Here is a 12,726-nt window from a genome sequence, read left to right as displayed (position 1 = left end):
GATGGCACTGCCTGTGGCAGTCATTGCCTGCCTGTCACCACTGTCGTCTCTGTTGGTGATGCACAGAAATGTCTTCCCACCAGAACTAAAATGAGAACCAGGTAACCCTGCAGTGCGGGGAATGCCTGTCTTCCCTCACCATCCACCCCAACAGGGGAGCTCTTTGGTTGTCTCCCAGGGTGTCTTGCCTGCTGCTCAGTGCTGCCATCTGCTGGACTCGTACTCTTTCCCAGCACTCTGCATTTGGAATGCTCTATTCCTGAGTAAATCAACTACTCTATACCTGTCTTTTGCTATACTTTATCATTATCAAATATACACGCAGATAGTTAAATCAGTAAGTAATTCTGCAAGAATGTTTATTAAAAAACTAGCCACATTCCCCTCTTTTGATTTTTCCCCACACCAAATGCTATCATCCTGGGATCTTTTTTTTTTTTTCAATTAAAAACAAATCCACAATTTATTGAAAACAGGTACCTTTCAGTAGCTCTGATTAGAATAAGTCAGCGTACAGATACCATGACTCAGGAAAACAATATGTACAAAAGTCTCAGGAAAGGGAGAATGAAACAACTTGAAAAGAACACATCTTGAACAGGACTGGAGTACTAGAATGGTCATGTAGGAAGATAATACAAAGTACAACAAAGAGCCACACACAGAGCGCTGTGCTCTCAAGCTTGGGGTGGGAACTCTCAGCTCCCACGTTCTTGGACCACATCCCATGATTCTTTGGGGCAGAGGTGCTGGCTAGAGTGCAGGGATCTCAGTGCCCACATGACAGCCCACACCAGGGCAGAGGCCAAACGCGAGGAATGAGACCACCAGACAAGCTATACCACTTCCCCATGAATCTCAGAAGAGAGGAGAGGTCTCTACAAAGTCTACATACAGACCTGGTGGGGCCCACAGGACCACAGAGAGCTTAGAGTTCCTCTGCAGCCAGTCATGTAAAAACACCACACTGATCTAAACTCTACAGTTCTCTTATCCGGATTCCCACTAACTGGACTAACTGGAGAGGTAGAGAAGCAAGACATGGAAACTGCCTAAAAACCAAGTTTTGGTCTTTGGTACATAGGAACAATACAAAATAGTAATCTACAAGTCAGCTTGAAACAAAACTACTGGGCATGGCAGGTGTAGGATTGCAGAGCTCTGTCAGTACCCACCACAGGAGGGAGGGGATGGGCGTGGGAGGGGAGATGTGTCTTGCTGTGGTCACTGCTGTGACAGGTCCTGGCCCCATCTGCGCAGTCCCTGTTAGCCTCCTGGAGCTGCCCTCTCACAGAGCTCACCTCTCTGAGCCTAAAACTCGCAGCCTCAAGCATGCACAGGGCGGAAATGCCAGCTACAGGGGGCTCTGCGGTGAGGGTGAGGCGGCAGTCCTCCTGAGAACATGCGGCTCCTCTGTGCTGCCTTGGCTGGAGTTAGGGCAGGTGAAGAGGACGCGGAGCCACGGGAGGCAGAGGCGGCAGCTTTGAGAGCAGGAAGGAGCATTCAGCTGGGAGAAGGGCAGGAAGTTTGCACTGTATGGACGCAGAGGCAGTGTCTGTCACCTGGGTTGGAAGGCACCAATAGCAAAGTTTCCTGAATTCTCCAAGAGGAACGGTACTCCCTGCTCTGGAACTTCACACTCAAACAGACAATAAGCCGAAGGGTAGAGGTCTCTTTAGGGTCCCAGAAGTGCCCACTGAAGGTCCATCCTGTCAAATCTGGCTTCTTGGAATAGCAGACTCATTTGTGAGTCCGTATGCTGCTGCAGATTTGAGCAAGACGGCTAGAGAGCTTCTTAATGCTTCCCAAGGCCTCTGGATCCAGCTGTGCGATATCAATCCTCTGCAAGTCACTGGCCAATAACCGCATGCTCTCTCCGCCTCCCACTGGCACAGTAAGGAATATCTCTTTGCTCTCGGCAAGAGGGCTGCCATTCACAGACACGTTGTAAATCCGCTCTCTGGCTGCTGGAGTACGCAGGCCTAGGGTCTTGAAGACCCTTGAGTCAAACCTGGGTGTCAGGCCTGGAGTTGGTTTCAACATAGACAACTCCAGTCGGCCCACAGCTGGGGTAATGGTGGCATAATGGCTTGACCTTTTACTTTTGCCTTTTCCTTGTATGGACTGGGTTCTCTTCTTGGATGGAGGACATCTTTTAACCCTTGCAGTTTGAGGATTCTTATTTTCTTCCTCTTCTTCTTCCATTATCATGTCATCCACTTGTATTACCTTTCGTGTTTTGGCAGATTTGAGGGGTGTCTGAACAGCTTCTGCTGTTAGTTTGTTTATTTCTGTGATATCCAGTTCAGCTGTTGCTACTTCTTCCAGGGCCTGCTTGTTTCCTCCAAGGGCGAAGTAGTTGAGCCAGTTCATCTCGCGCAGCGCCTTGGGGAGCCACAGGATCTCGATGTTGTACAAGTTCTCCATCCCCTTGAGAAGGTTCTGCCTGTCTGACTGAATTTGCTTGGATCGGATTTGCACTTCACGGTTGAAGTCCTTAAGAAAGGAGGCGAGCTTTCGGCTCCGTACCGAGGTGGCCTTGGCCGCCCGACTGCTGCCCTTCCTGGCCGGAGCCATGGCGCTGCGATGGAGGCTGTGAGTCCCGAAATAGGGGCTGAGGAAAACCTGGCCACTTCAGCTGAGAGGGAGCAGCTCCGGGGCTAACCCCATCCTGGGATCTTAATTCACTTCTTGGTTTGTTCTTCTGTGTTGGTGGAGCACATCCTCCAGTGCTAAGAAAGGGTGCTGGGAAGTAAATTATTTGAAAATGTTTTAATGTTATGTTGACACAAACTTCTATTATTCAGATGATGAATTTCCTAGACTGGTGCTCCAGTTTTCTTTTTATTTCTCTATTATTTTTCAGTCTTCTATTTTGCTCTAATATCTGGGAGATTTCCTTAGGTTTATCCACTAATTCTGAAGGTCAAGCTGGATGGCGAGGTTACCAAGGTAACTGAGGGAATGATGGGAGGCAGTGAGGGAGACAGCTCCCATTGCCTTAGGGGAAGGCTCAGCTCTGGGTGGGGGTACCCTGTTTAGGCCCCTCACTTCTTTTTTATTTATTTTTATTTATTTTTAAAGTTTTTGGCTGCACCTCTCAGCATGCAGAATCTTAGTTCCCCTACCAGGGATTGAACCTGTGCCCCCTGCAGTGGAAGCATGGTCTTAACCACTGGACCACCGGAGAAGTCCCTAGCCTCCTTACTCTGTCCTAGCTTTTTGGTGGAACCCAGGGCAGCTGGCTGCTTTGGACTGTAATTATCTAGTGTTTGTGCTCGGCAGGTCCTGGGCTGTTCTTTTCCATAGCATGGGGAAATCCTCTTATATCTGGGCTAATTCTCCTGCAGATGTTGTAACATTTTCCCTCCTCTTATCAGACCGTAGCATCTGACAGCCAGAGCAATGACTTTCTCTGCATCTCTGAACCAAATCTGCACTGGTGGTTGATCTTGTCTTTTCTGGTTGGGCTGGTTGAAGAGATCCGTATGGCATCAACAGCTTTTTCCACACTCTTTGTCCAAGAAGAGCTTATTTTTTCTGGGCTCACAGCCTGAGGCAGACCCAGACACTGGCTTCAGGGCATCCTTTAAGTTCTCCCGTAGGTGGTTCCTCTTAATGCAGCCTCTGAGCAGTCCTGAGGATGTCTACCCTCCCCCATTTTCTTCCCTAGGCAGCATGGTACTGTGTCCTGTGGTTTCCCTGCTCCCTGGGGACTGTGCTGTGTATGGGAATAACAGGGATAAGATCATTTGCTGAGCATCTAAGCGGTTTCAGAAAGCACTTTTGTTTCTCTGCATTTTTCATTTTTTTGTCATTTGTGAAAATATAGAAATAATTTTAAAGAGAATAGATAAGCCACTTATTTAGTTATATTTCTGACACAGTCATCTCCATTTCTGAAGAATTCTGTCCAGTTTTCTCCCAAAACGTACAGTATTCCACACTGTTGCAATCAAAGTGAACATATATTTTTGAATGTTCTGCTTTCTTCAATTCACATTATATTGAACTTCTAACTAGATTTGGAGTGAGGACTCCCAGGCTCTGAGACAGGAGGGAGGAGGAGTTGTTGGCAGTCTCTTGGTGTGGGGAGCCTAGGTGTGGGTGGCTGTGGAGGCAGGAGAGTTACTTTAGAAGGAAGAGCCAGGCAGGAAGCCCTGTCTTCCTTGTCTCCTATAAATTAGAGTGAAGTCTGATGATCCTAGAACTGTGGTCTGGTATTCACCTTAGGCTTTTGCCAGGTATCCTGGGAATGGAGGGCTTCTGTGCTAGTTTCCTGGTCCTGGTTCCGGTGGTAGGTGGTGATGAGTATTAAATATGTGGCAAAGAATTTTAAGAAAAAGATTTGTTGGGAGGCTTGGCTTAATTTCAAAAATTCTGGCTAGGATTCTCTAGAAATTTGGGGTCGCTCTGATGTTAGTGGCAGGCTGGATTTCAGGTGCATTTAGAGGTGGCTCTAGGGCCAGGTTTGGCTTAGGCCTAAGGGTCCCTTTCCTGGGTTGGAGAGATCCTGCCCTGTACTGGCCTCTCAGTCATAGGCCTGATTCCTTTCATTTACTGTAGATGACTTAATTAGACCTGAGATTCCAGAGACCTGCAGCCCATGATGCTTCCCACTTTGTCCTAAGATCTTGGGCTCAGGAGAGTTCTCTGATTTTTAGTCACAAACATGATTTTGGTGTAGATAAGAGGGTATAAGGGATAGAGACCGCCAGAAGCCAGGGACTGAGTATCACCTTTAGGGACACTTCTGATGAGTTGATATTGGTTTATGTGTGACCTGGCCTGATTTGGGTAGGTGTGGGGATGGTGGAAGAGGTGGAAGGAAAGGAGAAGGTAGATGAAAGATTAGAAAAGGAGAAGGAGAAAGAGGGCATTCACTTCCACAAAGCATGGCTCTTTTAGTTACTGCAGTTTCACTGGGGTTAGGTGGAGTGAGTAAAGTTAAAAGCCATGTTGCTGTGGGTCTGAATTTTTAGAAAGAAAATGCTTTTGCCAAGGGAGGTGGTAAAGGCTCCATGAACTGGAAGCTGTGACTGTCACCCAGCCATTTTGGGCTCCTTATATCGGTGGATCAGCAGGCAGCGAGGGAAGAGGTACTATCCTGGCTGGAGTAATTGACCGTGGTGCCCATGAGAAGCTAGGGTTGCTACTGTACAAAGAGGGAAGAGAAGAGTGTGACTTGAACCCAGGGGATTCTCTGGGGGCATCCCTTGTACTTTTGTGCTCAGCAGTAGTTATAAATGGGCAACGGCGACCACTCAAACCTGCCAAGTATAAGGCCACTAAAGGCTCAGCCTCCTCAGGGTTAGAGGCCTGGGTAACCCCAGCAGACATATAACTCAGACCAGCTCAAGTGCGGGCCAAAGGAGAGGGAGACCTAGAATGGGTGGTAGAGGGGTGAGATGAGAAATATCAATTAAGACCCAGGGGTGGCTGCAGCAGAGGAGCCTGTAGCTCGATTTGCCAACCCTCTTGAAGTCTTTTTAGGAGATTGTGATTGGCTATTAAATTGAAGGTTTGGGACTTCCCTGGTGGCGCAGTGGTTGAGGATCCACCTGCGAATGCAGGGAACACGGGTTTGAGCCCTGGTCCGGGAAGATCCCACATGCCTCGGAGCAACAAAGCCCGTGAGCCACAACTACTGAGCCTGCGCTCTCGAGCTCGCGAGCCACAACTGTTTGAGCCCATGTGCCACAACTACTGAAGCCTGTGCACCTAGAGCCTGTGCTCTGCAACAAGAGAAGCTACTGCAATGAGAAGCCCGCGCACCATATTGAAGAGTAGCTCCTGCTCCGCCACAACTAGAGAAAGCCCGCATGCAGCAACAAAGACCCAACGCAGCCAATAAATAAATAAATAAATAAATACATAAACAAAAAAAATTGAAGGTTTGAACTTGTATCTTCCCTCTCAGGAAAGAAGGATGGGCATCTTGTTCTAAGGCAAGATCCAGATACTGTAAGAAGGTGCAAGTGGATTTTGGTGGCATAGGGAAGGCTTCGTCAGGACCATTTTATCCAGCACGTCTGATCAGCTCAGTCAGCTATACTTCCCAGCTCATACCATTACCATGGGTATCAATCCCTGGCCACCACTACCTTTGCTAAAGACAAAAAAACATCCAAGCAAGGCACTAATTGACAAGGAGAGACCACCATGCCTGTGTGCTGGCCCAAGGGATCCCATGAAGGCGTAGCTTCTTCAGCAGCATCCTGGTTGGGCTGAGTGATGTGATCTGGGAGCGCAAGGGTATTTACTCCCCACAGAGCAAACCTGGACCAAGAATGAATGGGTGTATGTGCTTATGTACAGGTAGGACTATATATGGTGGTAAGTCAGAAACAGTTAGAATACCAGGGGTTTGGAGCCAGCATATAAAGGAAATAAAGATAGTTATTAATCTGAACCTCTAGAATAACCATCATAATTATTTGGAAGTTAATTACTTCTAGTTTTCTTCCTATACATACATAAAATATATAATTACAAAAATTGAGATTCTGCTATAGGGAGATATTTATATTGCTTTAAAAAAGCATTCTCTTACATTGAATTTTCCTACATGATTCAATGTATTGAAATAAATTTTTAATAAATTCAAAATGTTCAATCATATGAATTTACTATTTAAACTTTGTTCCATGACTGGGAATCCAGTTTTTCTACTATTGAAAATGCTGATATTAAAATTTTATTCATAAACTTTTGTGTATATCTCTGATTATTTATTAAAGATGAATTTCGGGAAAGAGTTAACTTAATTGAAGGGAATCACCGTGCCCTCTGAAGTGAGGAGCGGTATCAGCCACAGGCTCCTGTTGTGTCCGTCCCTGTCCTGCCCTTTTTCTTCCCTCTAGCCAGTCCCTCAACTGGCAGGAGTTGGAGGCTGAGCAGGCTACAGGCCTTCAACTTCCTGCGGGTTAGGGAGCAGCCGTTTGTGGCTGTTGTTCACGTAGAACTTGTGATGCTATCCCTCCTCTTGTCTGTTCCACATGTTTGTTTTGCGGAAGTGAGTGACAGATGATCTTCTCTGCGTCTCAGATCAAAGCTCCACAGATAGTAGGTCTTCTCTTATCGAGGTGGACTGTGAGGAGGGCCCAGTGTGGAACCACATGCATCTAAACCTGTGGTTCTCAACTGAGGGTGATTCCCGCCCACCCGCTGCCCCACTGCAAACTCCCCTGCGGGACATTTAGCAAAGCCTGGAGACATTTTTGGTTCATAACTTGGAGGTGGCAAGTGGGCTGTTGCTACTGGCATCTAGTGGGGAGAGGTCAGGGATGCTCTAAACATCCTACAGTTCAAAATGTTCTTAGTGATTCTGATAAATCAGAGTTGGTATTGAGTTGACAATGAAGGCGAGGAAAGATCTGGTCTAATTTCTTCTTTATGTTGGAAATAGAGGTCCTGCCTCTCCAGGGAATCCCTTTCTCTTCTTTCTTTCCCTGTTTTTCTTCACTGTGTCCTCTCCGTCTCTCTCTCACACACACATCACACACCCACCCCTTTCAAGGCTTATGGAATGCCTGATGCTGGGAGGAGAGAGCAGCAGAGAGAGGAGACACACACTCAGGTCTGGAAGCTGGGATTTCTTGGGCATTAGAATGATTGGAAATTCTGTGATCTGGAGGAACCTTCCTGAGGCTTAGGGATGTGGCAGGACTTCAGCAGCAACCAGAGGCAGATCCAGAGTGAGTGGCACAGAGAACCTGTTTGGGTCCAGTTGCAGATTTCCCTTCAGGCTGGCCCCGGTTCCAGGTTAATTCTCCTTCAGGACCTTATCGATCCAGGGCCGGTAATGGGAGATCCGGGTGAAGATGGCAGGGGGCTTTGCATCCGACTGTCCATGGGAGACAATGCCCTGGCCCACCCCAGCACACAGAAGTGGGCCCCCTGAGTCTCCCTGTGGGACAGCGAGGGAAAGGGGGAGAGAGAGAAGGTGAGCCAGGGAAACCACCTGCTCCTCCCCATGGGCCCAACTCTGAGATGCTCAGGCCTAGCATCAGACCTGGAAGCGCTGCTTCCTCATGGGGTTATATGTCTCTGTCTGATACTGCTTCTTCCTTTCCTTCCTGGCACCCTGTGACCCTGTGCAGCAGCCTGGGAGGGATGGTCAGAGACTACACGGGGCCGTGGGAGGACGACCTGCAAGGGGCGCTTCCAGCTCCTCTGTCCAGTGATCTCAGACTTTGTCACTGGCCGACACGCTTTTGACTCCATCTCCTTCCAGGAGATGTCTGGACCCCAAACAGTGACTGTGGGCAAGACCCTAGTCTGAGGATTACCTTAAATGCAGATTTTGTCATGTGGGGACTGCCCACGCACAGCTGGAGCTTGTGGTCAAAAGGAGTGAAGTGTGTGCAGGCCTGGGGCTCCATGAGTCTTAGCTTCACCTCTTGCAGAGTGTTGGAGCCCGGTTCCTCCACATTTGTTCTTCCCCAGCCAGCCACCCGGCACATTCTTCCCGGTGGGATGAAGTTGAATTGGGGTGCAAGGGGGACTGTCCCCATAGCCAGGGTGAGGTTGGCTCTCTCCTTCAGCTGTGAAGGAGATGAGGGCTGTCGGTGCTAGAAATGGGTTTGGGGGCAACTGGAGACGATAAAAGAGGGACAGGGCAAGTTGCTTCACATTAGAGCTACTTCCAGAGGGGTGTGTTGAGGGGTGCCGTCAAGAGGCAGGTTGGGGAGGTGTCAGGGCAATGGGACCAGAAGGAGAAGCCCTGGAGACCAGGAAGCGGAGAAGGAAGCCCAAGGAAGCATTTGCACCTTCAGTAACATGATGTCATGGCGAACAATAGAGTCATCGTATTTTGGAGGAGGGAAATGTTTTATGACTTCAAGCTTCTGCCATGTGTCTTCTTTCTTTTTTATGTTATGGGCTCCAAGGGTGACCATTATAGACCTTTGTGAGGGAGAAGAAGGACAAGGTGAAAGAGTGACGGTTTGGGTTTCTCCCGAGAAAAGGGGATGGAGTCTCTCCCAGGATCAGTGGTCTCTTCCCACCTCTGTTTTTTCTGGGCCACTTGAGGTATTGGAGGGGCTTGGGTTTTACTCAGGGAAGAGCTTTCCCAGGGAACAGAGACAATTTCCAGGACCCTTGGGACTTGCTGGGGACTGAGCAGGCCATGGAAAATGCGGGGGACAGGGTTGGCGTTTCCCGGTCAGGGCATTCGAATGAGGGCCAGCCCTTTGGAGCCAGAGGTGTCAGAGGAAAGGGGGAAGTGGTAGGGTCTCGGGTGCATGTTCTCTGTCTCCCATGGAAAGGATGGGTTCAGGTCCCTGGAACTAAAGGCCAGTGTTCTTGAAAAGGGCATTGAGGAAGTGGCCCAGAGAACTGGATGGGACCCTGAAGAGTGAGTCCATATCTCATGTGCTGGGGTTGGGGAGAGGGAGCTACTTTTAGAAGAGGGGCGCTGGGATGGGGCCTCGTTTCCTTTGAGGGGAGCTGAGCTCACAGTGACTGAGGATCAGGGAGGCTATTCAATTATGAGACCGATTTCCTTAAGCCCAAGTCTTGCCTCTCCTTAAAGAGACCCAGACCCAGGAGCTCCCCCTCAGGCCCCCCCGGGGGTGTCTGTGGTTGCCACCCTGGCTGTTTACCTCCCGTTTGGAGATACACAGGACCCTGTTGTCTCACCTTCCTGCACAGTGCGCAGCCGTCAGCACGAAGTCCCTTCTTATCAGGAAACCCCCACAAGTCATCGGCTTATCCTGGGGAGGGACAGCTTCCAGGTGGGCCATGTAGGGGTGGGAGTGTGGCTTGCTCTCTGTGCCCCCGGTGATCTCCCCTGGAACAGAGAACCCCAGGGCCTGAACACAGGGGGTTAAAATTGGGAGAGGCTTCTTTCGAATCCATCCTCACCCTGTATTCTGCCCATCCTCCCTCTCATGTGGCTCTGGTTCTGCTCTTCTTCCTCCAGACACAGCAGCCAAGCCGGCCTCAGACACCATGTCATCATGTTTCACCTTGGATTTCCCCCACTCCCATTCTGTCCCTGCTCAGCCCTCCTCTGTCACCGTGCAGGACAAGCTCTCCAGGTTCGTGTCTCCACTTCCTCCATTTCCCATAAATGCTCATAGATCGGCCAGATTACAAGGCCAGGAGGTGAAGCGAACACAGGAGTTTAAGCACAGTGGCTTTAAGCTGATTCTGCAGCTTCCAGAAGTAATGACCCCAAGACTCACCAGCTTGGGCTCTGGAGCAGAGGAGGAAGAGCAGCAGGGGGAGAGGAAGACGATGCATCTTCTCAGAGAGGCTGCCCAGGGCAGGTGCTGCTTCTGTTTTCCAGTCTTGGGTTTATAACTCCCAGCCAGCAAGGGCAGGGCAGGGCTGGTAACCGCAGGAACTGCATGATCACATTTTCTTCTCTCATTTTGAGCTGGCTATCTTTCTGATCGGAAGTTCCCCCAGAGATGCCCTCTGCTTTGCTCGAGACGAGGTTGAGTCCAGAGCTCCCAAGTCTTGGCTTCAGGGATGAGCTCTCAATCCTGGTGCCTCATCTGTGGTGGAAGGTGGAAGGATCATGTCTTTCCCAGGTGGGGAAGCTCATTAAAGGCCCATCAGAGACATGGGTGGGGGAGAGTCTTTACACTGAACATTCAGAAGTGTATGCACTTTTAAGGCCATGACCCACAGTAGGAAATATATTTTGCAAGAAGACCCAATACGTATACTATATTTACGTGTGAGCACATGAGCACAGACTCACACACGTGTGAATGAATCAAGAGTTTCAGGAACAGAATTTATCCTTATCATGTGCAATGCTCTCCATTAGTTTCCACTCCATTCCATTCCATTTTATTCCACTCCATGGTAAAATGTAAGCTGCACCCCTCTGCCTGCAATGTGAAAAAACATTGATGTGGATCTCACTTTCTCCAAACCAAAGCTTCTTTGGAAGAAGGGAATGATCCAAGAAGATTAGTTGGGGGAAGTGATCAAACCCTACAACTGGACTTTACATACATTATTACAAGAGCCCAAGGGATTGGAATTAGCATTTGTTGAGAGAATATGCATATCAATTATTGTCACGCTCTTAGGTGTATTATTACTATCATAACAACCCTGTGAAGAAGGTACTATTATCTAAATTTTATGAACCTGCCCATCAAAGCTTATGGCTCAGAATCGGACTTTATTCATTTCAAACGAAGGGCCGTTTCTGTTCTATCACCAAAGACAAATAGAGAAATAGAGACTCACTAATGGGAATGTAGATGTAGAAGAATGGTTTGCTCCAGGAGCCCTGGGGTATCCTACTGTCACAGTAGCAATCAAGCTTGTTTGATTGAAATAGAATATACACAGATGTCAGTGTCTGAGGTTTAACTCTTTTTTTCCCCACCACAACCTTGGGAAATACCGTTACCATCACTTTACTAACGTAGAATTTAGACTCAGACACCTTAACATGAATCAGGTAACAAAACTCGTAACTATCATAACTGAGTTTTCAAGCACATCTGCTATTTTCCACAGACATGAGATTTCTAAAAGCCAAACCAATGTCTAATCCTATGATGGCTTGCAGCACATTTTGAATTCCCAGCCTGGTAGGGTCTCTTATATAAAGTTAAGGCATTAGTTGGTTCCTGCAAATTGGGATGGGAATATATCTGGGCAGAATCTGATGAAGCTGGAACTTTGAACTCCTAAATTTCTTCAGTCCTCCTTTGTAGTAACAGCAGTCCATTTTCTCTAGTCTGAAGAGATTAGGCTTCCCTTGCCTGAAGAATCTGTAATGGGATCCCCTGAGGTAGTCACTTGGCAGGTTGTTGATAGGTTGCTTAAAAGAATAATAAATTAGTCAATAGTGATCATATTTAAGAAGAGTCTGGATGAACTCTTTGGGTTCTTTAGAGGGGGTTAATGCATGGGTATATGGAGAAGACTTTGAGGCTTGACCCTGAAGGTTCCATCCATGTTGGAGTTTTTCATGATTGTAAATCTTCCTTAGCAGTTGCAGGATGCAATGAACATTTCCCTTTCCAGAAATCACTAGTTTTGTCTATATAATTAATTTTGCCAATTAGCTGAATACCACCAACCTATGCCTGTTTCATGTCTAAAGAGGGCTTCTCCAATGAGACTGAAGAGGGTAAGGTCTACATAATTTGTTTCTTCTGTACGTTAACTGGAGTCCATTTGTAGCTCTCTAATATTTAGCTTCACCTGAAAGTTTCACTTTCCTTCTGACCTTCATTGTATTATGATCTTTAATTATAGGATTCCTAGGCTCTCTACCTTATGCCTGAGGACATTTATTTCCTTCTTCCCTCCCTCCCTCCCTCCCTCCCTTCCTCCCTTCCTTCCTTCCTTCCTTCCTTCCTTCCTTCCTGTAGTTATGTGTGTGTGTGTGTATATATGTGTGCATGTATGTATTACTGTGCTGGTGCTTGAAGGTGTACTGGTGAGCTAAGTAGCTGGGGAAGCAAAAGGTTGAGAGGAGGTAGAATCCATTGTCTCAGCGGGAGAATTCCCTCTGGGGTGAGAAATGGCAGGGAGAGGTTTTTTTTCCTTATGTTTATGACCTTCCAATTTGTTCAAAACAAATGGACACTTTCTGAGGTCTTAATCTGTAGATACATTCCAGCACAACCCCAGAACATTAAAAAACTGAAAAACTATACTCTAGGACATAGGATAAAATATCTTAGAAGGCATACGCAGAGTCGAATAAATTGCTTACCATTTTTGTGTGTGTGTGAGATTTTA

The 12,726-nt window shown here is 47.7% G+C and overlaps 3 protein-coding genes across 5 annotated transcripts in view; 1 reads left to right on the top strand and 2 right to left on the bottom strand.

Annotated features, from left to right (window-relative positions):
* The window catches only part of LOC130846061 (cathepsin G-like), a 51,806-nt gene that overhangs the window by 8,469 nt on the left and 30,611 nt on the right, over positions 1–12,726 (top strand). The gene's annotated exons all lie outside the window — the stretch shown is intronic.
* On the bottom strand, positions 1,741–2,648 carry LOC130846062 (borealin-like). The gene has a single exon (XM_057724033.1). The coding sequence runs from the start codon at positions 2,575–2,577 to the stop codon at positions 1,741–1,743; it is 837 nt and encodes a 278-aa protein (XP_057580016.1). The 5' UTR covers positions 2,578–2,648.
* LOC130846063 (chymase-like) lies at positions 7,614–10,248 on the bottom strand. The gene is made up of 5 exons (XM_057724034.1): positions 10,191–10,248; positions 9,643–9,793; positions 8,772–8,907; positions 8,292–8,546; positions 7,614–7,909 (listed from the first exon to the last, which is right to left on the bottom strand). Exons 1-5 carry the CDS (start codon positions 10,246–10,248, stop codon positions 7,766–7,768), a joined length of 744 nt encoding a protein of 247 aa, XP_057580017.1. The 3' UTR covers positions 7,614–7,765.

The sequence above is a fragment of the Hippopotamus amphibius genome, chromosome 2 (genome assembly GCF_030028045.1).
Source record: "Hippopotamus amphibius kiboko isolate mHipAmp2 chromosome 2, mHipAmp2.hap2, whole genome shotgun sequence".
NCBI lineage: Eukaryota > Metazoa > Chordata > Mammalia > Artiodactyla > Hippopotamidae > Hippopotamus > Hippopotamus amphibius.
This window is presented reverse-complemented; position numbering and strand designations above follow the sequence as displayed.

Coding starts and splice junctions, on each gene's coding strand:
- LOC130846062 (XM_057724033.1), bottom strand. CDS start 2,577: ATGGCTCCGGCCAGGAAGGGCAGCAGTCGGGCGGCCAAGGCCACCTCG.
- LOC130846063 (XM_057724034.1), bottom strand. CDS start 10,248: ATGCATCGTCTTCCTCTCCCCCTGCTGCTCTTCCTCCTCTGCTCCAGA. Junction 9,794..10,190: donor CTGCTCCAGAGCCCAAGCTG/GTGAGTCTTGGG, acceptor TCTCTGTTCCAG/GGGAGATCACCGGGGGCACA. Junction 7,910..8,291: donor TGACAAAATCTGCATTTAAG/GTAATCCTCAGA, acceptor GCTGTCCCACAG/GGAGACTCAGGGGGCCCACT.